A 26,416-nucleotide genomic window follows, 5' to 3' on the forward strand; every position below is an offset into this window, starting at 1 on the left:
TCAAAATATAATTTCGTGCGTGCGCGCCAAAATGCTGAGTCACCTTTAACCGAGCTGCGCAGTGGTCTTCAGTCATGGCGTCTGAGCAGTAGCCTGCGTGGTTCAGATTGACTGTTGTTTCTGGGGCGAAAGTGATTATTGTTTTTTTGTTTGTTTGTTTTATTTTCTTTACCTTGTCGAGGCTCGTGTGAGAGCTAACACACAACGCACATCATGGGGGACATGAGACAAGAGAGGAGGGAGTGGGAAGGACAAAACAGTGGGGAACAGAGACATTGGGAGATCTGTGGAAGGGAGAGGGATGGGATGGGGAATAGAAGATGGACATTACAGGGACTTTCAGGAAGGAAAGCAGGGAATTTGAAGGAGGTGGGCTTGGGTGGATTATCGAGGTTTTGAATGGGGGATGATAAGAGATTGTGGTGAACAGCTGTTTTGAAGGCCTGGAGGGAAGAATGGGAATGAATAGAGTGAGGGAGTTTATTCCAAAGGTGGGAAAAAAGAGGAATGAAAGAGTGAAGGTGAGCAGTGATTCGTGATTTTGGTAGTTTTACCAGAAGGAGGTTGTTGGTGGACCTTGAGCGCCCTGCGGAAATGTGGTGGGGACAAATCGCAGAGAGAGCTGGGGGGGGGCGAGGCTGGAGAGGAGACAGTAGAAGACAGAAAGACCACCAACCAACCTGCGGTGAATGAGTGAGAGGCCCAAAGACTCAGCCTCGTTGCGGGAGATGCCAATGATCCGAAATGCCTTGGTTTCTACAGCGTGAAGCCGAGAAAGGTGGGAGGCAGGAGCACCAGCCCAGAGTGGAGAGCAGTACTCCATCAGGCTACGGACAAAAGCTTTGTAAGTGGTCAGGAGCTCAGGTGGTCTAATGAAGGACTTTGCTCGACGGAGGATTCCCAGTCGGCGACTGGCTTTGGAGGCAAGGTTTGAAATGTGGCTTTCCCAGGAAAGCTCATAGCAGATAGTGAGACCCAGAAGCTTGAAAGAAAGGACTTCTTCCAGAGGATTGTTGAGAAAGTGGATTTTCTAAACGGTCCTTTCGAAGAGACATGGTGAGAGTGTGAGATTTGTACGGATTGAAAGACATGTTCCACGTGTTGGACCAGTTTGATTTTATCCAGATCTGCAGATAGCAAAGAAGCTGCTGCTTGCTGGTCTGAGGGATGACCAATGGTACGGCAGAGGGTGGAGTCATCAGCAAAGAGATATAGAGGATTTTCCAGAGAGTCGGAGAGATCATTGATGAAAACCAGAAAAAGAACAGTGCCCAGAACGCTACCTTGAGGAACTCCAGCCTGGACAGGAAGAGGGGATGAAAGAACTCCATATAGGGCCACACGCTGACTGTGACAGGAGAGGAAGTGTGCGAGCCATGAGTTGTTAAGAAGTATGTCAGCGGTATAAATTTGAGTGACTGCATTGGTGATTTAATCACGCAACATCTTGACGACGAATATTCTGGCCAAACTATTGCATCAATTCAGTGCAGCAGCAGGGATGATTCGCACGCTACTCTCGATCGTGTCGATTTTGTTTCCATTGAAAGTTATACACCGCTGTTCATATTGAAAAATTTTGGTGCCAAGTACGTCAAAATTTCCCTGCGAGATGCTGATATTCAGCCTTCAACGGACCAGAAATCAGCCTTTGATGTGCTCATGGGGATGGGGAGACGGTACGATCAGATGCCCACTGAAAACTAAGCTGGTTATGGCTCTGATTGACCGTTTTGAGCGTGTAGACACCTTTTTTAAATCATACCCAGCACTATGCACTGCTGTGCACGCACACATCTACGACTTGGACAGTAATTTTCTCAGCATTGTTTCCATTTGTTTGATGATCCAACAGGTTCCTCTAAGAAAAACATGCCAGACTATATTGTAAAAACAAGTTTTAATCCTTCTTTATTGTTTTTCACATCAGATGATACAGTGAACAATGGCATCCTGCATTTGAATGGTTTTCCATCTTCAATGTTTTCTTAGATCCTCCTGGTCTGGGATTTATATTCCCCCCCCACCCCCCCACCTACCCTTGTCTTTTCCATGGAACATCTGAAAAAAAAAATCATAAAAATATATAATTTATATTTATATTTCGACCTACCGACCCTACATTTTAGCTGAAGAACTGCGTAAACCGAGTTATAAAATAACTAAGTTTTTTTTATTTAATGAGTATGTAGATGAGGGTTAGTCCTCCAAACTATAAGCCTGGTGTTGGCTTCGTGGTTAAGGTGGTGGCTTTGGATCCTCGGGTCCTGAGTTCAAGCCCCGTTGGCTGCTGAATTAAAATACACCAGGAGGTTGACTCAGCCTGTCATCTTTCCGAGATCGGCAAAGTGAGTACCAGTGTGCTGGTAAGGGGGACACTGCATCAGCGGCATAGCCGCGTCCCAACCAATGATGCAACCAGCAGCCACAGGCTGCACTCGATAGAGAGTCCTCCAAAAAAAATCCTCCATCCTCCAAAAAAATCAGTCCATATTAATGAAGAGTGTAAAATCCAAGATGGCCACCATGGACTCGTCAGAATCCGTAAATTGTCATTTTCTGTACTCGACCAGATAGAAACGTGAATAAAATGTCTTTTTACATGTTTTCAGATGCAATGAATCCTTTGAAATCGTTTGAAAAAAAACAAAATTCAAGACAAAAAGTTGGTGGCCATGCATTGCCCAAAATAACCGCCATCAAACTTAAAAGCTGAATCAAGTGAACACCCTCACCGAAACGATGAACGGATATGGGAATACATTCCGAGACGACGGTTCAGAGCTTCTTGTCTTGTGTTCACAAAAATGTGCTGATCAACTCGTGGTTTCCACCGTTTGCAATTTTGAGATTATTGGTTTATCCCCCATACGGGAGGATTCAGAAGGATGTTCTGCAGGAAAGAACAAAGCCAATTCATGACTCTGAAATGAACCAACTTACCATTCATTGCTCAAGACACCTAAGCCCAAGATCAACCCCAATGCAAAGCAGCTTGCATCTGCCCGGAATGATGCGAACCTTTCTGGTCGTCTCTACATCACTAACCAGCAAAGAGGTGGTGCTCTCGACATATTCTCCCATGCGAATCAGACACAGTCCCCCTGGTCTATCAGACGATGGTGAACCAGGCGAGCATTAAATCAGACCTCATGAGATGCTTTGATACAAGTAGGCAGAATGAAATTCCTGACATGTTTGGTTGCAAAGTCTTTGATGGGGCAGCATTAGTGCACACTCTACCTACTGCCACTGCCGCTGCTTTCAGAAAATATATTCTCACCATTACTTGAACGTAAGCTACGGCATGTTACTGACAGAGTAGATGTCGTCTGAGACCAGTACGTGCCATACACTATCAAAGCATCAACAAGGGAGCAAAGAAGCAGTGGCATCCATCTAAAGGTCAGCCCACAAACAAATGATCAAAATGGAAAGACTTCCTGCTTGATTCTACAAACAAATCGGAGCTATTTGCTTCTCTGACACAGACTGTGGAAAATCAACAATGGCCAGAGGCTCAATCCATTTTCATCACGAAGGGTGTTGAAGTTGTCTCAAAAACTATTGGCCAGAAAATACCAGATTTCACACATGAGGAGGCAGATACAAGAATTGTAGTCCACATTGTACATGTACTTGAAGGGGCAAAGGAAATCTTGGTATGGACTATCAATGCTGATACTCCAGTCATTCTGATGGGACAATTCGTTGATCTGCAGCATCTTTATCCTGAAATTGACTTCTGGGTAGCATTTGGTGTTGGCAAGCACTATTGTCTGTGCAGTATCAATTCAATCTGTACCACCATGGGGAAAAGGACAACACATGCACTTCCTGTATTGCATGCATTTACTGGGTGTGATACCACATCTGCCTTCTTCAGTAAAGGGGGAAGAGGTTGCATGGCAAGCATGGAAGAGCTACCATTTGGTTACAGATATCTTTCTGTTAATACGAAATCACCCATTTGAAGCAGATTCTGAGCATTTCAATTAATCAGAGTGTTTGACAATCGTCATGTATGACAAAACCAGCACTGATGACAATGTGAACGATGCAAGGAGGAAACTAGTCTCCAAAAAAAGTAGGAGCCTTGAAAACATCCCACCAACAAAGGATGCATCATGCAGCACACCAAGAGAGCAGTCCTCCAAGCTGGTAACTGGTCAACAAGTCGTCAAACTCGGCCACCTGTTCCTGAGCCAGAAGGTTGGGGTCGGACGATGCAGGTTGATCATTGGATGACGAACCCTGAAGCTGCCAAAGTCTGCACAGCACCGATAAAGTGTGAATATAAATCTGAACGCGCCCGTCATCGTTGCAAATGCGCAAAACTCGGACTCACTTGTGCAGATCTGTCGCTGCACTTGTTGGAAAAATAAAAAATATAAAACGAAAAAGCCACACTGTCCTCGTAGTATGACGTGTTTCTATCTAATGAGGACAATATGAATGATGGCTATGTCATGCTTTTCGGTTTTTTATCATCCATTGTGGCCATCTGGTTCAACATATAGCTTTCTTTTTCCTTCTACATACGTACATAAATAGATAGATATAAACTCCATGGAGAGATCCTCGCTCCTGAAAAAATAATTTTTCCATGTACTTTCTATCTGCCCACAGGATATAATAACGCTTGTACAAGAAAAAGTATCTTTAAAAAAAACAAAAAACAGACAGCCGTATCGAGCCATATTTAGTTAAATATCGCCGTAATCTTTTTTTTCTTGACATTTTTCATACGAATATTGATTTAAATGCATTCCTTGTATCTGAAAACTTATAAGAAGACATTTTATTCACGTTTCTCTCTGGTTTAGTACCGAAAATATGACCTTTTACGATTTTGACGAGTCCATGGTGGCCTGGTGTTGGTGTGTTGGTTTAATTGTTAGGATGGCTGGCTTGGGATCCTAGCCAGGATCCTATGGTCCTGAGTTCAAATCCCACTCGGCTGTTGAATTAATACTAGGTGGGGTTGACTCAGCCTGTCATCCTTCTGAGGTCGGCAAAATGAGTACCAGCTTGCTGGGATGATTGAGCTATTCGAGTAAATATTTTGGTGCATTTGTCAACCTTGTAACGACTTTTTTTTCACTCGGCCACCTGACGAGTTTATTGTTTTCTCAGCAATGTACTTTCTCCTCTCTTACCCTTCCACTAATCCCACACCTCCCCCATCCTTTATCTCTGCACTACAGTAATGCGTCTGATTTGTGATGTGGAATGTGCGAGCTGTTTGTTGCCTACCGCCGGCCTCCGTTCCTCGAGCCGCCCGGCACGGACGGTCCTCAGCATCGGACGACAACCGGGACAACCCGGGCCCGAAGGCCTGAGGCTCTTGGTGGCAACGGACAAGAATCGGGCAGGAATGAAGTACAAAGTGAGCATGGCAGGGGGTTAAAGTGATCACTCTTTATTGTAAGTGTCACTCGTACTTTTATTTGTTCAACATCGATGTAAGCACTGAAATTGACGTGGCAACCATGACCCATCCCACTGTGCAGCTCAAGGGAAATGTGCAGCAGTTGTTCACACGCTTTGTATGCGACGGAAAGACCACGATACGCCTCAAGGAGCCATCGCTGGAGCTTCGCCTAAGCCAAGTAATGGCAAGAGTAATAATTCATTAATTCCTGCTTTACTCCAATTCTCCTCTTAACCCCTCACTTGCACCTCTGGCAATACCAACTACTAGTGCATGGCATTACTGTCTGGCATGTCTTTTATCAACACAAATATGTTGTTCGATGCACTAAATTACCTACCTGCTCTATCCTTAAAGGTGTGTGCTGCATTCTCAAGACACTTTATTTTCTTGCTCATTAAAGCTCATGGAGGAGTGTTTGTGTACAGTTGAGATTCATAGAAGATTACAGAGTGGCAGATTAACAGACTGATGGGTGGACACCGATGCAAAAACTTGCAATGGTACTTGGAGGGGAGTCGCAAACATATTAAGGGAGTAGGGAATCGTGAAATGTATGAATGGATTTCATCATGAGATAGAGATGGAGATGGAGATGCATCAGAATATTAAAGGAATGGAGGGAAGAGCGTGGGATGACTGACTCGAAGATGAGCATCAAGCTTGGAACAAGCGATTGTAACACTGAATGGGTTTCGGGAAGAACTTGTGCGACCTGGGTGTGGAAAGAGAGTGTGAGCGGAGCGAGACCTGACGATGGGTGTTCGAGAACTGAAACGTCACCAACTTGCCTGCGTTGAAAAAGCGAGAGATGTCAATGACTTGGAGGTCCTTGGATTCCCCTGCCTCTTGATCTTGATTTTGATGTACCATACTCTACGTATTTGTGGAGCGTTAGTGCTGCCGAAGCAGTTTCTTGGCAAGGGTTATACTGGGCGGTTTGCCATTGCCTTTCCAGCATTGTTTGTCCGTGCTCTATCCTTTTTTTTTTTAAATGCTGAAAGTCAAACAAGGATGCAGCTCATGCCATTCTTGAAGTCTTTGGTATGACTCTGCTGGGGTTTGAACCACTGACCTCCCAGACTCGGAGCGGACGCTTTAACCATTACAGCACGGAATCTGGTTCCTCTGCATCTTGCGGGGCAAAATAGCAAGCGTTTTCAAAAGCATGGATTAGCGGCCAATATCCTGACATAATTACATTTACACAAAGTGTTAAATGAGTGGTATATGCAGTACTTAAGAATCAGGGTCGTGACTCGAGTCAGTTTATTCCTGAGGCTGTGAAGCACATAATCCAGTGCATAATAATGAAGAAGAAGATTATGAAACCTTGAACACCGTACCCATGCAGGAATTTGCCCAAACAGCAAAAAACTGGAGTTCTGCCACAGCTTTCCTTTGGGTTCAAACGTATTGCTCTTGAATCATCTTCCCAACTGAGACACTCACTTGTGTCATCACTCGTGTGCAAAAGCTTCATAAACGCAGGTTAACGGTTTTGAGAACTTTGTGCTCAAAAAGTGTGACATGTTCCTCGTTCTCATCCTTTTTCCTGCTTTTCCTCCTCGTTTTCTTTAGCTCCGCCACCGAAGGTGGATGGATGTTATGCTTTCACCCCTGTCTGTCTGTCTGTTTATTTGTGAACAGGATATCTCAAAAAGTTGTGGACGGATTACAATGAAAATTTTTGGACACGTTGGGTACGTGACGGACCAAATGATTCGATTTTGGTGACGATCCGGAAAAAATTTTTAAGTGATTTTTTTTTTTTTTTTACCGACCGTTGAGAGATAGGGCCAAAACGATATATAGCAGGATATCTGAAATAGTTATGGATGGATTCGGACAAAACTTGGTGGATGAGTTGGTTAGGTGACAAGAACAAGCCAACTTAACTTTAGTTCAGATCCTAGTCCAGATCCGGCCTATCGGTGGGATACAAAATGTAAACTAATCGGCCTGGCGTAGATATGTGCTCTACCGAGTGACATTCTAGTTCATGCGTTGAATAAGCAAAGCAAACATTTTTACATCACAAAAAAACCATGGGTTTGTAGAGAATTTTAAGTTTCTTTACTCCATTATACTGCACACTGAAACCTAGTCAACGACATTTGCTTTGCTTGGTGTGTATGAGTGTTTGTGCTTTGTGATCGGGGTTTAGGGGTGGTAGTGACAAAGGGAAAGACAGGGCACACAGCATATGAGCAGACAATTAAGCTCTTTCATGAGCCTCAGTGTCTGTTTTTTTTTTTGTTTTTTTTTTTAAACACATCTACAAAAACCAACAACTTGTTGATTTATTTTGACACCACCATAACAATCGGTCCTTTTAAAGCACTTCCCTGCCATGCGACTCACTTTAACTCTCTGGTGCTCCTAAAAAAGGTGTGGTTACTTTTTAGCCTTTTTAATATGTGTGTTAAACTTTAACATTGATTGTGGTTAAAGAAAACTGCCTTCTATGGTAAATGGTGGTGCAGCGTGTCGGATCAGTATAATGTTTCTATCAGTATGCCGTTCATCGGAGAGGGGCGTTAGCATCGCTGTTCCATTTGCATTCATTTGAGTCATTCCACCTCATATCACCGGAGGCCTCCCAGTTGACCCCCTCAGATTTACTTTAAACTTTCATAAAATAGTTCCCAGGTATCAAAATGAAGCTGTGTAAAATTTTAGGTCCATAGATGCGGTCAACTCCGAGATATTGAGGGTTGAAATGTAGTTGTGGCCATATTTTTATGGTCGTTGTGAGTATCACAAAATGAACGGCTACTTTTAAACTCCCACAACTTTTTTAATATTAATGCTGGAGCCTTGAAATTTTCAGATTATTCTTCTATAACTGCCCTGTAAGAAACAAACATAAAACTGAGTATACCTCTCTTAAATTTTATGACCTGATCAGTTGAAATCCAGAAAAAAAAATGTTGGTTTTGTATTAAGACCCAACTTTGAGACCCCATATATTTTTATTGACCCATCCCAGAAGCTTGAAATTTTTTCATGTAATAACTGTATGGTAGTTGTATTCAAATACATGTTTACTTTTCTTAATCAGTCATATATAATACAGTCATGATCCCTCAAAAATTGAAAATTTTCATTTTTCCCCGAAATTCAGGTGAGGATTTCAAATATATGACAAGGTATACCACTTCAAATTGTTCACCTTCGGAAAGAGCATATTCAAGTTTACAAAAGTGTCAAATATCAAAGTGGTATAATGTTTCTATCAATATTTTAAAAAATATTTGAATAAATGATGTTCTGCCAGTGCTGTGCGTGTTGTGTGCTATTTAATAAACAGTCCTTTTACATGTAGTACATACGTGTAGTACATGTATATACAATGTACATACATATCATCTGCAATTAGGATACCATGAACACAATACTTTGAAATTTGAATTTGTAATTCTTTGTTTCTCATTTGTAAATGGCAAGAGCTGAACTAATCTGGCTGGGGCTAAAAATAGAACTCAGGAATAGTGGCTGATCTGCTGATGTCAGCAGTGTATACAGTTACATTCAAGGGAGGACATTTGTTGGGTTCCTTTGGTCCATGTGATGAAAGTTATTGATGCTCCCCTAACGTCAACTGGGAGGCAGTACAAGCTCGCACCTGTCTTGGAAAAGCAGATCAAGGACCTATTCAAATCATTTACGTGAAATGTTTTATTACATTGTTATTGCAGTATGTGATATATTTTTGTATTATTAATTTGAATCATAGAACTAATCATTCATGATTACCATGGTGCCCACACCATGCACACACTTCATGTATTCACAACTGTGTTAACAACAGTTTTTAAAAAAATAGAAAATATATTTTAAAAAATATATACCACTTTGATATTTGACACTTTTGTAAACTTGAATATGCTCTTTCCGAAGGTGAACAATTTGAAGTGGTATACCTTGTCATATATTTGCAATCCTCACCTGAATTTCGGGGAAAAATGAAAATTTTCAATTTTTGAGGGATCATGACTGTATTATATATATGACTGATTAAGAAAAGTAAACATGTATTTGAATACAACTACCATACAGTTATTACATGAAAAAATTTCAAGCTTCTGGGATGGGTCAATAAAAATATATGGGGTCTCAAAGTTGGGTCTTAATACAAAACCAACAATTTTTTTTTCTGGATTTCATCTGATCAGGTCATAAAATTTAATAGAGGAATACTCAGTTTTATGTTTGTTTCTTACAGAGCAGTTATAGAAGAATAATCTGAAAATTTCAAGGCTCCAGCATTAATATTAAAAAAGTTGTGGGAGTTTAAAAGTAGCCGTTCATTTTGTGATACTCACAACAACCATAAAAATAGGGCCACAACCACATTTTCAACCCTCAATATCTCACAGTTGACCGCATCTATGGACCTAAAATTTTACGCAGCTTCATTTTGATACCTGGGAACTATTTTATGAAAGTTTAAAGTAAATCTGAGGAGGTCAAATGGGAACATTTTCTTAGATTTGGTGATTTCAGATGGAATGACTCATTTGTGGATTTTAAGTACCCCATGATATGGCTGTGCATACTGGCTGGCTTCCTGCTCAGTTTATTTTATTTTTCCAGAAAAATAATTGGTAAAATCATCGTTAACAAAACTTGAGTTGGGGATATGTGGAAATATGACAATGGAAATGTTCTTAAGAAATGTCTTCCACCAACTCCCTCTTTGTCTACACATCCTTTTTTTTGTCTTCTTCTTCCTCTACTCCAATGAAACGGTGTAGGGAGGAACAAATTGATCGTAATTGGTTGTTGTCGATAATGAGTGTAACTTGCCTGCCTTTTAAATCTCGCACACAATGGGGCCCGCAAACATCCTTATTACCTCCGCCGCTGAAGGTGAAGGAGGATATGTTTTCACCCCTCTGTCTGTTTGTCTGTGTGCAGGATATCTCAAAAAGTTGTAGACTGATCCGGATGAAAGTTGGCAGACAGGTTGGGTGTGTGACAAAAAAGAATTGATTCGATTTTGGTGAAGATCTGGATCCGGATCTGATAATTTTTCAAGTGATTCTTCACCATTGAAAGATAGGGCTCAAAAACGATAAGTTGCATGATATCTCAAAAATGTATTGGGCCACATATGTTCTCGTGGATCAGGCATTATGGGGCGGAGGTATGCGCTCCACCGAGTGCCCTTCTAGTTTTATCCTGGATACACCTTATTTTATCCAGGTATACCTGGTGTTGGCTTAGTGGTTGGGGTGGTGGCTTGGGATCCTAGAGTCCTGAGTTCAAGCCCCGTTGGCTGCTGAATTACCACCAGGGGGTTGACTCAGCCTATCATCCTTCCGAGGTCTGCAAAATGAAAACCAATGTAGCAGTCAAAAGGCTGCACATGAAGGGAAGGGGTATTGACGGATTTATTAAAATCTGGTATTGGTTGTGGTGCAGGCATGATGGGACGAATTTCCCTGTAATCCCTGTGAAAATCTTGTCTCTTCTGGAATCCGAAATGTATTTTCCCATTTCAGATGGTCCTTTATATGGTTGCACTTTTGACTTTATTGCAAATAAGTTGTGTTTTCATGTCCTGTTTTGTACTGGTTTAATATACAACATTTGGCTGATTATATAAACTAGAAATACCCGCTCCTTCCGGGAGTGACGAAAGGTGATAATCCCAGTTGGAGAACATTCCCATGCTCACCTAGTGTACAACCACCAAGTTTCAATGTATTCCTCCCATATCTTTGACTATAGTTTTCATAATATAATAACAGAGAATTGGTGTATTTTGGAAGATGTACAACTTTCAGGAGTTTTTTTTTTTTTTTTTTGCGATAACATCGTAGTTCCGGGGAGCTTGTGGGATGGCGCATCGTCTGTCCGTCCATCCGTCCATCCACCAACACATGCGACTCCTTCTCCGAAACTAAACAAACAATTTTGATGAAACTCCACCACAACCTTCATCACCTGTGATGTATCAAAGATTGTTCATGGCATGAAACAAATAATGGTCTGAGGGGGTTTATCGGGGCGGAGGGGGCGATTGCACCCCCAAAAATATTGTTATGGATTTCAGAATTCGATCCGACAAATTCATACAAACATCTAGGTCCTCAGATAATTATTTCCCTAAATGCATGGTCAGGATAGACCCATCCCCATGTCTGGTGGGATTCTAAATGGGATGCATTGAGAAGGGTAAAGAATAGATTCCTTCTATTCTGGAAAGCTCCTTTTTCTCTTTGCGACAGACACATTCATGCACGTGAGATAGCCGTTAACACAACGGAGGTCCGACACGCGCCTTTTTCCATCGACGTTGACACCCGTTTCTTTCACCGACGCCGAGACCTGCCTTTTTCCATTGACGTTTGACACCCGTCTCAGCAGCTCCATGGTCACAAACTGGCTCTTTTTCATATCGGGCTGAACATTGAGGTGATGATTGTTGTTGATGTGTTATGAGCGCTTCACATTTTTGCTCGGTAATTCTGACAAATGGCTGCTTTTTGCCGTTCGTCCAGCACCACAGGCATGGCGTTGTGGGACAGGCAGGTTATCATGGCAACGATTCGCAAATGGGGTGGGGTGGATTTGGCTGGAGTCTGCGCCTGCCCAGACAAGCTGCCTATAAAAAAAGAGGACGAGAGGTCCGTTCTTCGCGGGTCAGTCGATGAGTCAGTTGGTGTCAGTGAGGCGGTATCAGTCGGACGGCTTTACCAGTCAGTCGGCGCCAGTGAGTTGCTGACAGCTGCAGCCTCAGCACCCCTCAGTGCCTCACAGCTGTCTGTCTGTTGTGGCTCCTGGTGGCTTCTGGCGGTGGGTGACGCTCGGGACGTTAGTGCAAGTTATACTCTGGGCCTACTCCTAGCATGCCTGATTCTTGGGGGTCACGTTGATTGGCGTTCAAGCCTGCGCGCTAGTGGGTGCATGGTGGGGCTGGGCACTGGAAACGGACAAGGCACGCTCACTCATTTCAGGACGTTTTTGTTTGACGGACGACTTCTCTTTTGTGAGCGAGACGGTTTCTCCCCCCCCCCTTCCCCCCCCCCGAATCATCTGCTGGGTACCCTTGTCTATTTAATTGTTAATTAAGGCATAGAGATAAGCATCTGCCCTTTGTCCCCTTTTCTCTCAGTGCCTGATTAATTACTTTTTTGAGCAAGTTTTCAGTGCATGAGAGAGAGAGAGAGAGCAAGTTTCTTTGAAAGAATTCCCAGGATGAGCTGATGTCGGAGAAAGTAGAGATGGCAGACCAGTCAAAGTTTGATGGCTGCTTGAAGACCCTGCCAATCAGCCTGAGTGAAATGCCAGACTTGACGGCGTTGAGGTGGATCTCTAATAACAGCCAGAGAGATGTCTACTTTGACAAGCACGTGGTCAGATAAACCAATTGGAGCAGAGGAAGAACAGCAGATATCTTCAGGGAAATTTGTCAAAATCAGATCCAGAAGAGATGGAATACCGTTGGTTGGGATCCGCGTCGGGAAGTTGATCAATTGAGTCCGTCCCTTTGAGTCAGAAAAGTCTTTTGCTTTTGTGCCATGACCGGTGAGAGAGGTACCCACACCTAGCCAACTGGCATGATGACATTTGAAGTCGCCACATATGAGGAAGAGAGAGTTGGGATGAGAGGATAGAAGTTGGTCCATGTTTTCGGATGGTGAGGTGCAAATGGAGTCATCACTGTTTGGTGAACGGAACAACACACATATAAACATGGGGTGGGAGTGTCGGGGAAGCCGTAGCCAGAGGTATTCCTGGAGGTGTTGGGGAGTGAGGGCAGTACATGAAAAGTGAGGAATAGAGTCTTTGATGAAGAGAGCAACTCCACCACCAGGACAAGGCTCAGGTCTGTCATACCGGAGGAGGGAGTAATCAGGGGGAGATACTCGGGAGTCAGAGATGTCTTGAAGGAGGAAAGTTTCTGTTGGGCAGATTATGTCTGGTTTGTCAGTGGCAACTTAGGTCAGGTCAGGTATGGGAGCATGTGCCAGAACAGCGCGTCGCTGCGTCCACTTTCCGCCGGTACTCCAGGGGCCTCCGTCTGGCCATCCCCCAGGCAGATGCCAGGCCCATCCCCATCTCCTTGAGATGATGGTCAACCTGCTGCAACCATGAGGCACGTGGTCGGCCCACTGGCCTCCTCCACTCATGAGACTCCCTCGCTGAGAGAATCTGGTGAGCAGGATCAGCGTCAGGAAAACGAGCCACATGTCCATACAGCCACAACTGACGCTCACGAGCAAGACTGGAAGTACCAAGGACCTGAAGACTCGGACTTTCGTCCTCCCGCACAGGTACCGGCAGCAGCACACCCCATGATCCAGTGAATCCATGACTCCCCAGGCCCGACCCAGACGTCTATTGACCTCTGACTCGCAGCCAGCAGAGACATGAATATCACTGCCAAGGTAAGTGAATCTCTCCACGACCTCAACATCCTCACCACAAACAGACACAGACAGGACAGCAGCATCCAAGATGTCACCGAAAGCCTGGATCTTAGTTTTGACCCAAGAAACCCGTAATCCCAGCGGCTCCGACTCCTCATTCAGCACCTCGAGGGCCCCCAAAAGGATGTCTAAAGTCTCCGCAAAGATGACTGCATCATCTGCAAAATCAAGGTCCGAGATCTTGACATTCCCAAACGATGCACCGCAACTTGATCTCTCCGACATCCTCCCTAAAATCCAGTCCATACAAGTGCTGTAAAGTGTGGGGGCAAGTACACATCCCTGACGAACTCCAGTAACAACTGGAAATAAGTCAGAGATGGTACCACCACACTTCACAGCACTCTCAGTACCAGAGTAGAGTTCAGACATCAGATCGATCAGTTTTGGTGGCACCCCACGAAGACCAAGAATCCTCCAGAGGACATCCCGATTCACTGAATCGAACGCTTTTCAGAGATCAACATTGGCTGCAAGCAGCCCCTGCCGAAACTATCGTCTGCGTTCGGTGAGGACACGAAGGGCAAGGATATGGTCAATCGTTGACCTCTTTGGTGTAAAGCCTGACTGCTGGACGCTGGTGCTCAAGCAGATGATGGCGAACCCTATCAAGAATTATCCGAGCAAAGACCTTGCCCGGCACTGAGAGCAGCGTCACCCCTCGGTAGTTGTTGCAGTCTTGGCGATCACCCTTCCCTTTCCAGAGAGGGACAACAAGGCCCCTCTTCCAGTCAGTTGGGATGATGCCTGTGTTCCAGGCAGAGCACAAAACTGCATGCAACGACACGAGTGCAGCATTTCCACCAGCCTTGAGAAGTTCGGCATGGATGCCACAGATCCCTGGAGCTTTGCCCCGTTTCAACTAGTTCACCGCAGCCCGTGTTTCCACAAGCGAAGGTGGACCACAGTTGATTCGAGGGTCAGCAACAGGGATTGTAATACCCTTGACGTCCAACTCGACAGCTGGGGGATCAGCCTGGTACAACCGCTCAAAGTAACCGGCCCAGCGGGTCTTCACTTCAGACTCCTCTGTCAAGAGCCTACCACTCTCTGCTCGAACTGCAGTGCTCCGAGGGATGGGCTTGGATGAACGCAATGCGCGAATTCCCCTGTAAGCGGGACGAGAATCACCTGTCCACAGGTGATGCTCTACCCCCTCACAGATTCCTCGCACATAGGCCTCCTTGTCCACCCTCAGTGCACGTACAGTTTTACGCCTCAGCTCCCTGAACAGCTCAGCTCTGCCATTCAGCCTGGCCCTGCGACTGGTCAATGGTATCCAGTGTCCCTTGAGAGACAAAATTCTTCTTTGCCCTGAGGTGAGCTCCAAGACATCCACCGGCAACATCAAGGACGGTGGTCTTGAAGGCGCTCCACAACTCTTCAGGACCCCCCAAAGCACCCAGACCCCCCAAGTGTCCACTCAACCTGTTCGCAAACTCCTCAGCTACTCTCTCATCCCTGAGCTTGGCAACATCCAGCCTAGGCTGGGATGGTACCATTCTCCAGGATTTAAGGTGCAGCTTTAGAGTTGCTACAACAAGCCTGTGGTCAGTATTGAGGAACTGAGCACTCCGGTAGACCCTGCAGTTCTGGATCATCCTCCAACGACCGTCAATGAGGACATGGTCAATCTCCTTTGCCACACCGCCAGCGTTGGAATACCAAGTCCAGCGATGAGCTTGTGGGCGCTGAAACCATGAACCAGCCACCCTAAGTCCATGACTTCTTGCAAAGTCAAGGAACTTAGTGCCATTCTGGTTCATAGTTCCTGACCCATGGGGACCAACACACACCTCATAACCGTCTCTATCAGTTCCAGTCGATGCATTGAAATCCCCCAAGACTAGAAGTGTATCTCGTCTGGGGCACTGATCAACCACAGACTCGAGTGTGGCGTAGAATGCATCCTTCATGGTGAGATCACTCGCCTCAGTCGGAGCATAAACAGAGACCAGGGAAATGACACCTAAGGAGTGACGAATCCTTAATCTCATAATACGCTCGTTGACCGGTATTACCTCAATTATCATTGGGGTCAGCTTATTGGACACAGCTACAGCAACTCCTTGGGTATGGTAACCATCAGAGCGACCAGACCAATAGTGGGTGTAACCACCCACCATTATCTCGCCGCAATCCGGTCTCCGAACCTCAGAGAGAGCTGCAATCCCGATGTCCAAACGCTTGAGCTCAGATGATAACAGAGACAGGTAATCATCCTCTCTTAGGGATAGGACATTCCAGGCACCCACCCGAAGGGACCGCCTCAGGTTAACCCAAGGAGACCACCGTCTGGTGGACGACACCTCAGCACCACTCCGACACACTCTCCCGCAATCCTGACCCATGGATGTTACCCCGTGGTTTCCCTCCTATCATCAAAGATTGGGGGTCCCGAAGGCTTTGCCCCAATCCCGTCATCCGGTGAGCTGCCCTGCGAAGGGAAGCTGCACAGGAGGTACTCCCACGGAGTGGGTTTTCAGATTTTTTTTGCGTTTTGCGGAATGAAGGGTTTTACGGTGGCCGGAGTGCAAATCCTGCCACCAACCTCCTAATAAGAAGTAACTCAACTGCAGACACAGTTGGGCACTAGATATGGATGGCCGTTGGCTCACAAGGAGCTCCTCTGCCCTTTGACAGGTTTTGTTTTTAATCCTGCTGGGTGTCCATATCCAAACACCCCCCTCACCAGAAAACCTGGTGGGGGAGACGGTTTAGTCGCCGACAACCCGACCATGGAACAGGTTAGTACAGGTTTGCATGGTACCTGTAGCAGGTCACAGATCGAACCTGACCTGACAATAACAGTGGCAACTTGTATGGAAAGATCTGTCAGGTTTGAGTGAAGGCCCCGGATGTTTGAGGTCCACACTGTTGAGGAAGAGGCAGAGGAGGGGTAGGGTATGACGAGAGAGGAGGCGGGGGAAGGTAAGGAGAGTTATTGAAAGAGTGTGGGAGATTTCAGAAGAGCTTGGGGAGAGGGCCGGATGAGGAGAAAACGCTCGGTGGTGATGGGTTGAGGTCCAGTGGAGAGTAATATGAGAGTGGGCAAAGGGCAGTTGAAGATTGGAGGTGGAGTGATGAGATGGAAGAGAGAGGGTGGGGGAGGAGGCACCTTTGTGGATGGTCAACTTTAGGAAGGGGGAGTGAGAGGGAAGATTGGAGGGAGAAGTTTAATATGAAAACGAAATCTTGAATGGTTTTGGAAATATTACGTTCATAAGCCAAGTTACCGACAAACATAATTCAGCCAATCACAGCCATGATCTCATCAGGCTGAGATGATGTCATCAGGAATAGATATCTGCAAATTTGAAAGTTAAATGTTGAACAGTTTTTGAAATATCATGGGTAGATGGTCAGTTTAACAGGGCTCATTTCAATCTCCCCCACCTCCGACTTTGTCGAAGGAGTGGGGAACAAAGATCGAAGTTGGAGGTGGCCATCCCAACCTAGTAGAATGTTTCTATGTACACCCAGAGTACAACCAGCACTTTTCAACTTATTTTGTCCAGTGAGTTAGTCGTGTGTAAAATACAGAGCATGCATGTAAATTGACTCAGTAGTTTTCCATTGCAGAAGGTTTTCAGACAGAGATGCTATTATACTGTGAACCACTGGGACTCTACTGTTCCAAATTACAGTATCTGTGGCATGCATATTTAAAAGTAGAGACACCACCAACTTGTACAGCTGTGCATCGGACAAGGCTCAAGTCCAATGTTAAGACCACTTTGTGGACGAAACGTAAGCAAGGCTCAAGTCCACCATGCCGTCAATATTGGGCCTCCTGGGCGGCTATATATATACATAGGTTGTGTCTTCAGTTTAAAATTCGGATATTCCCAATGTTTTATCTTTTTTTGTTTGTTTGTGTGGTTACCTTTTATTTTGCTAACGATGGTGTGCATTTGCTTCAGGCTGATGTGACCTGCCTGAAAATTTTTCTGGGCAAGCTGCGGTTGGCCAGCCAGGGAAAACTCCCCGAGGAGACGCGGCTCTCAGCTCTTGCACCAGCCTGTGCTAAGGACGTGGAGAAACCCCGGCGTCGCTTGGTCATTCTCTCTCAGAAGGCGTACCCAATCCTGGATGGTTTTCCAAGCTCTTTGAAGAATTTGCAGGTTATTTTGACAATTTGCAAACTTCTCTTTATTTACTTGTACATGTCAGGATACAGCTCAGAGGTAGCCTACTTAACTTAGAGCTGTCTAGTCTGGGTTTTGATTCCTGGCCCAACTATTAACTGTCATCCTGGTGCTTTGCACACAGAGTATTTCATCCTTTGGAGAGGGAGTTGAGCTAACTGTAATATCTGACAACAAGATGGGTCACCAAATCGAGATCACGTTATTTAGACATTGGTCAGCCATCAATAACGTTGATGTTTAAAGTTGTAGCACAAATTAACCCGGAAGTGAGTGCACCACGGCAATAATGGGCCAAATGACCTCATTTCCTTGTTTGCGGTCGTACAGGATCATGTGGCAACTAATTACATACAAGTGGCGACTGTGGACCCTTTATGCATTATTTTTTGTTCTGCATACGGAATATAAACACTTAAATGCAATTGGTTGGATTCCTGACAAAGAAGTCACTTTCGAACCCACAGGGAAGGGCTAACACAACATAAGCCAAGCTCAGCCCCTCTCCCCACCAATGAGGGCAACTGACATATGCTTGATCAGGCCAGAGTGCCGTTATTTGTTGTTTTAACATCAATCTTCGTAATAATTGCAATTTATTTATTGCGGCGTTCACCTACCATGTGTTACAATAATGTGGTACAGCAGATTTTTGTGTGTGGGTGCGTGTGCGTATATATATATATTTGCTCACGGACCTTAAAGATCTGACAGCACCTTTTGAAAAGGGCTTGCCAATTGTGTACCATTATCAGCCAAATTCCTACCTTGGCTGAGGCTTGCTTTACAGCAGCACTGTGCTGTACTCGCAACCTGTCCAGAATTAATATTTAGGTGAGGGGAATCCACAACCTGTTGTTCACAACTTCAGGTTGTGGATTCCACTGATGGTCTACAGATGGGTATGAAGAACAGTAAACCCATAAATATCGTGGGGGTTACGTTCCTGGAAAATGCTGCGATAATTAAAACCATGGGCCTATGGGAAAAAGGGGGTTTGGTTTTTTTGGCTTCGAGAAAATATAGAGGAAGGTCGGTGGCAGCCAGAAAGAAATATATCAGAATTTAAATGAACATGTAAAACAAGCAGTCATAGACTGGTACTTAAGAAATCGTCAACTTGACCTCTGACCTTGTCTAATAAAAGCTGTCTCTCGAGAAGGTAGCGACGCAAACCAGAAGTTTCTACAATGATTCTGTACAAAACCATCAAAAATAGAATGTTTGACCTCACTGTGACCTTGACCTTTGACCGATTTTGACCAAAATCTAATCAGCGCTCGCCATCACCCACCTGAATCACGTGGTGTAATTTGACATCGGTAGCTTCTTCCGTTCTCAAGTTATAACTTTTTTTTGGATGTTTGACCTCACTATGACCTTGACTTTTGACCAAAATCTAATCAGCGCTAGCCATCACCCTCCTGAATCACGTGGTGTAATTTGACATTGCGGTGAGTTTGTTAATTAATTCAGTAATTGCGGTAATTAAGTCAAACGGAATGACTTCTTCCTTTCTCGAGTTATCGTGCCTACACACAAACAGAGGACGGAAGCCATCAAATATACTTACGAAATCTTTAGATTTCGTAAGTAATAAATATGAATCATGTTAACATTGAAATAAACTTGTCAATAAAATAAACAAAAACACAAGAGTTTTACCTTTTAAATTTATTCCAAAACAGTGAGGTGGGTGAGGGTAAGCATATTTTGTACTCTGCCATAAATGTAAACCACAAGACTTGGCTCAGGACGCTGATGATGATGCTGTTAGAGTGGGGAGGGCAGAGGAGGAGTGAAGGGGGAGGGGAGTGGGAGGAGTGAAGGTTAGGATGAGGTGAATGTAGAACTTGCTGTTTGATCCATCAGGAGCTGGTAAGCCAATCCTTAACCACCTTTAACTGCGGAACAGATCTTTCCTGCTTTGAGAGGAAGGTATCACATGGCGTCTTTCAGAATAATCCCATGTTGGCGGCGTTAAAAATCTACTCCAGCATAAATTCCTTCGCCTTGATGAGTTCCATGAGCTGCTGTGGGTAGTTTTTTGCAGCATCATTGTCTGCCGATGCTGCTTTCCCAACTCATTTGACATTATGGAGGCCAAATCTTCTTTTGAAGTTCTCAAACCAGCCCTCGTGGAACTAGTCAGTATCCATGGTTGAACTGGTGTCTTTGGCTCCAGTTGCTTCGTGGAACCGTTGGTTAATTGGAAATGATTTCTCCAGTTACACCGGGTCCACTCAAAGGCACTTTTTGACTTTTCACCGGTCCTCGAGCCAACCATTTAGCGCTTTTTCCGTCCTTTTGATGTGAGGATCACTGGATTGGAATTGCACTTTGCGACTCGCTGCCGGCAACACTTGCACGGATATGCGACTCATTTTTATGGATATATCGCACAGTCGATTCATTGATCCCGTAATGGCGGCCCACAGGTGCCGCACTTTCACCTCTTGCCAACCTATCGAACAGCTCAATTTTTTTTTTTCACCCAACATCATAACCTTTCTCTGCCTTTTGGCACAACTAATTTTGTCCATCGTTTTACATTTGGGTGCCATTAAAAATGGTGTGTGAGAAACAACAAAATGGCTCATAATGAAAAGTAATCGTTCATGCGTAGCAAACGATGACTCATCTCAGCTCGAGCACCGCTATTGGTCAAAATTAAATACCGCGACAACTAAATTGGAACACAGTGGGTTGTCCACGATTGTTCGAAACCTGTAATATTCCAACCAGTGATGTTCAATGGTTTACTGTAATTCATTATAGCGAATGCAGTGAGCTTCATACTTAACGCGTGCACATGAGAGAATAGGAAACAACAACAAGAACAACACAATACCCCTGGCTATATGGAATCCGTGTCCTTAGCTATGACCTTTTGCTTCCCGTTGTTTTTAAACGCTGTGCGGTGTATAAACACGATTGGGTTTTATTTCTATCTTGTGAATATTACTTAACGTGTGCACATGAGAGAATAGGAAACAACAAAAACAACACAATACCCTGGCAATTGTGAATCCGTGTCGTTGGCTATGACCCTTTTGCTTCCGGTTTTTTTTTTTTTTTGCTTCTGGTTTTATTTTTTTTTTTGCTTCTGGTTTTTTTTTTGTTTCCGGTTTTTGCCATGGGGAATGATGCATGCCGGGAGATAAAGGTATCGTCGGAGACATGAAAGACCCAAATAATATCACACATGGTGTATATTTCCTCCACTGATTTTAATAAAGATATCTCCCGCATCATCAAAAAATAATTTTTAATCATGATTTACGTTATTTGATCGCTGATCCCGAATCCAGGCCGAAGTAACCGGAAATTGCGTATACAGTTGTGAACAAGTTTTCGGTAAAGTCAGAAGCAAATGTAAGAAGAATACTACATTCGCTTCTAGTATTTATTTTTTAGATGAGATTCTGTTCTAGGTGGTGTAGTTGGCGTTGTGAAGGTAATGTTGAGGTAATATTTATTTTTTTAGATGAGATCCTGTTCTAGGCGGTGTAGTTGTTGTGAAGGTAATGTTGAGGTAATATATTTTTTTTTTAGATGAGATCCTGTTATAGGCGGTGTAGTTGTTGTTGAGGTATAATGTTGAGGTAATATTTATTTTTTTCAGATGAGATCCTGTTCTAGGCAGTGTAGTTGTTGTTGTGAAGGTAATGTTGAGGTAATATTAATTTTTTTTAGATGAGATCCTGTTCTGTGCGGTGTAGTTGTCGTTGTGAAGGTAATGTTGAGGTAATATTTATTTTTTTAGATTATTTCCTGTTCTGGGTGGTGTAGTTGTCGTTGTGAAGGTAATATTTATTTTTTTCGATGAGATCCTGTTCTAGGCGGTGTAGTTGTTGTTGTGAAGATAATGTTGAGGTAATATTAATTTTTTTAGATGGGATCCTGTTCTGGGCGGTATAGTTGTCGTTGTGAAGGTAATGTTGAGGTATAATGTTGAGGTAATATTAATTTTTTTGGATGAGATGCTGTTCGAGGCGGTGTAGTTGTCATTGTGAAGGTAATGTTGAGGTTTTTTTTCAGATGTGATCCTGTTCTAGGCGGTGTAGTTGTCGTTGTGAAGGTAATGTTGAGGTAATATTTATTTTTTCATTGCAAAAAGACTGATTTGATATATTTAAGAAGCGAATGTAAGAAGAATTCTACGTTCGCTTCTCGGCTTTGCCTATTCCATATTAGCGAATGTCGTGAGCTTCATACTCAACGCGTGCACATGAGAGAATAGGAAACAACACAATACCCTGGCAATTTGGAATCCGTGTGTCGGCTCTGACCCTTTTGCTTCCGGTTTTTGTCATGGGGAATGATGCATGCCGGGAGATCATGACCGGAAGTGTTTATTTGTTTATTTATTCATTCAATTATTTTTTTCCCCAAAGTTAATTTTATACTTCTGAAAGTGATTTTTTCATGACAGAAAGTGTTTATTTTGTATTTAACATTACCGGGAGTGATTTTGACACTCTTTCCGGAACTTTTAATTTCTTTTATTCTTAACCAGAAGTGATCGTTCGTTTATTTATTTATTTAATTATTTTTTACTCAACGCGTGCACATGAGAGAATAGGAAACAACAACACAATACCCTGGCAATTTGGAATCTGTGTCGTCGCTATGACCCTTTTGCTTCCGGTTTTTGTCATGGGGAATGATGCGTCCCGGGAGATAAAAGCATTGTCGGAGACATGAAAGACCCAAATATCAGACATGGTGTATATTTCCTCCACTGATTTTAATAGATATCTCCCACATCATCAAAAAATAATTTTTAATCGTGATTTACATTATTTGATCGCTGATACCGAATCCAGGCTGAAGTCACCGGAAATTGCAGCATCGTCTACTATACACTTGACTGACCTCAGATCTGTCAAAATCATCAGCTGTGCGGCGCTTACATGTACCACGGTATAGTTGGCAAGTATACAGTTGTGAACAAGTTGTAGGTAAAGGCAGAAGCGAATGCAAGAAGAATTCTACGTTTGCTTCTTGGCTTTGCCTATTCCATATATATATATATATATATATATATATATATATATATATATCTATAAATATATATATATATATATATATATATATATATATATATATATATATATATATATATATATATATATATATATATATATATATATATATATATATATATATATATATACACACACTTGGGACTACTTGTTTTCATGACTGTATTCCTGTGAAATACATGACTGTATTTCATAGGACAGGGTATGGTGTCTTGTCTTTGTTCTTATCAAATGAGACAGAGACAAACGTCAACCCAAACTCCTCTTCTCGCCAACTCTGGGAATGGGGAAGCTCCGCTCTCTCCCATAGCCTCTTCAAATCAGCAAGCAGGCGGTGTGGAATTGGACTCTGGTGATACTGATTGGTATGGGATTGGTGCCATTGATTGGCTGCCACTTTAGCCTTGTGTGAATGTAGCAGAAGGTTTGCTGCCAGCTGATGGGAAATGCTTCAGGGAGAGTCGAGGGCGTGCATCAGAGAGCGAGAGAGACACGGACAGACAGACAGACGGACGTGACTGCAGGGGCTTCGCGTTTGACCTCGCAGCCCTCCTTCCTCCTGTGCGAGTTGCTCCCATGGACATTACCACCTCCCTGCTGCTTCTCGATCTGGCCCGTTTTTGTATAAATGAACATGGCGTCTTACTTTTATCTATAACGTTAAATGTATCTGTTTATTCTTGACAAAGTCTATCTTTTGTTTGGGATTATCCATATATGTTGTGTCGTATAAGAAACATTTCATATTTCTCAAAAGCACATGTCTGCCTCGTTCCACCATCTTGCCAACTGAGATTTAAAAACCGTTTTGGTCCATTGGCAAATCCCTGGGAGTCCAGGTTTGTAATCTGTTTTACTTGTAATCTCAACAAGTCTGAAGACGACGATGGTTCACGAATGGTATTTGACGATGTAGAAAATTTGACCTTTGCATAACCTTTAAAGGTCACAAAACAATGTTGTGGACATTAAAATAAGGAAACAGGATAGGTGCTATTGCTTTATGGAGTTAGTTCGTCGAAGAAGGTCGAAAACCCGGTTCGATTCCCACAACTTTGAAAATTTGACCTTTGAACTTTAAAGGTCAAAGGTCAAGGATTATGACATTTGGTGCAAAACTTCCTCTAGAACATTCCAGGAACAACATAACGTCATATGGGCTGTATGGCATTTCACACTCTTCGGATAATCCATACTTTGATGAAATCAGCGTAAAAACAAACTTGAAGGTGGCGCCACGGGCAAGGTTTTCGAGATAGAGAAAAATGGTTTCAAGACTTTAGGTGGGGAATGACCTCAAGATTATGCATAAAAATATTGTCGTCCTAGCTCTCAAAGTTTTGGCGGTCGTATGATTTTTTTGTCATAATTCAAAATTTTCTAAGTTCGTGACCTTGTGACCTTGACCTTCGGATGAAAATGAAAAATCGAGCTCAGCGGAGCTATGCAGGTGCCATTGGGCTAACCAAATACCGAAACCCCTGCCAGATTCGACAAACCCCCAAAGAGAAGATGCAAATTGAAATCGGCTACCCCCTAAAAACAAAATTCGCAATTTTCTAAGTTCGTGACCTTGTGACCTTGACCTTGGGATGAAAATGAAAAATTGCGCTCCGCGGAGCTATGCAGGTGCCATTGGGCTAACCAAATACCGAAACCCGTCAGATTCGACAAAACCCCTCGGAGAAGATGGATTTTTATGTCAAAATCGCAATTTTCTAAGTTCATGACCTTGTGACCTTGACCTTGGGACAAAAATGAAAAATTGAGCTCCGTGGGGCTATGCAGGTGCCATTGGGCTAACCAAATACCGAAACCCCTGCCAGATTCGACAAACCCCCAAAGAGAAGATGCAAATTGAAATTGGCTACCCCTTCAAAACACAATTCGCAATTTTCTAACTTCGTGACCTTGTGGCCTTCAACTTGGGACGAAAATGAAAAATCGAGCTCTGTGCGGCTATGCAGGTGCCATTGGGCTAACCAAATAACAAAACCCCTGCCAGATTCGACAAACCCCTCGGAGAAGAAAATTTTTACGTCAAAATCGCAATTTTCTAAGTTCGTGACCTTGTAACCTTGACCTTGGGATGAAAATGAAAAATTGCGCTCCGCGGAGCTATGCAGGTGCCATTGGGCTAACCAAATACCGAAACCCCTGTCAGATTCGACAAAACCCCTCAGAGAAGATGGATTTTTATGTCAAAATCGCATTTTTCTAAGTTCATGACCTTGTGACAAAAATGAAAAATCGAGCTCCGTGGGGCTATGCAGGTGCCATTGGGCTAACCAAATACCGAAACCCCTGCCAGATTCGACAAACCCCCAAAGAGAAAATGCAAATTGAAATTGGCTACCCCCTAAAAACACAATTCGCAATTTTCTAAGTTCGTGACCTTGTGGCCTTGACCTTGGGACGAAAATGAAAAATCGAGCTCTGTGCGGCTATGCAGGTGTCATTGGGCTAACCAAATAACAAAACCCCTGCCAGATTCGACACCCCCTCAGAGAAGAAATTTTTTACGTCAAAATCGCAATTTTCTAAGTTCGTGACCTTGTGACCTTGACCTTGGGATGAAAATTAAAAATTGCACTCCACGGAGCTATGCAGGTGCCATTGGGCTAACCAAATACCGAAACCCGTCAGATTCGACAAAACCCCTCGGAGAAGATGGATTTTTGTCAAAATCGCAATTTTCTAAGTTCATGACCTTGTGACCTTGACCTTGGGACAAAAATGAAAAATCGAGCTCCATGGGGCTCTGCAGGTGCCATTGGGCGAACAAATACCGAAACCCCTGCCAGATTTGACAAACCCCTCGGAGAAGATGGATTTTTATGTCAAAATCGCAATTTTCTAAGTTCGTGACCTTGTGACCTTGACCTTGGGATGAAAATTAAAAATTGCGCTCCGCGGAGCTATGCAGGTGCCATTGGGCTAACCAAATACCGAAACCCGTCAGATTCGACAAAACCCCTCGGAGAAGATGGATTTTTGTCAAAATCGCAATTTTCTAAGTTCATGACCTTGGGACAAAAATGAAAAATCGAGCTCCATGGGGCTATGCAGGTGCCATTGGGCTAACCAAATACCGAAACCCCTGTCAGATTCGACAAAACCCCTCGGAGAAGATGGATTTTTATGTCAAAATCGCATTTTTCTAAGTTCATGACCTTGTGACCTTGACCTTGGGACAAAAATGAAAAATCGAGCTCCGTGGGGCTATGCAGGTGCCATTGGGCTAACCAAATACCGAAACCCCTGCCAGATTCGACAAACCCCCAAAGAGAAGATGCAAATTGAAATTGGCTACCCCCTCAAAACACAAGTCGCAATTTTCTA

At 43.6% G+C, this 26,416-nt stretch overlaps 1 protein-coding gene across 5 annotated transcripts in view; it reads left to right on the forward strand.

Moving 5' to 3' along the window:
- LRR1 (leucine rich repeat protein 1) overlaps nucleotides 1–26,416 on the forward strand; it is an 87,862-nt gene that overhangs the window by 9,522 nt on the left and 51,924 nt on the right. For all 5 annotated transcript variants that reach the window (XM_085871446.1, XM_085871447.1, XM_085871445.1 and 2 more), the window contains 3 exons: nucleotides 5,208–5,389; nucleotides 5,514–5,612; nucleotides 17,802–18,002. In XM_085871446.1, the coding sequence (XP_085727572.1) occupies nucleotides 5,210–5,389; nucleotides 5,514–5,612; nucleotides 17,802–18,002 (480 nt within the window). In that variant the 5' untranslated portion in view covers nucleotides 5,208–5,209. The remainder of the gene's footprint in view (nucleotides 1–5,207; nucleotides 5,390–5,513; nucleotides 5,613–17,801; nucleotides 18,003–26,416) is intronic.

Source organism: Eptatretus burgeri, chromosome 2 (genome assembly GCF_056783735.1).
Source record: "Eptatretus burgeri isolate ZD-2024b chromosome 2, Ebu_testis_v1, whole genome shotgun sequence".
In the NCBI taxonomy this organism is placed as follows: Eukaryota; Metazoa; Chordata; class Myxini; order Myxiniformes; family Myxinidae; genus Eptatretus; species Eptatretus burgeri.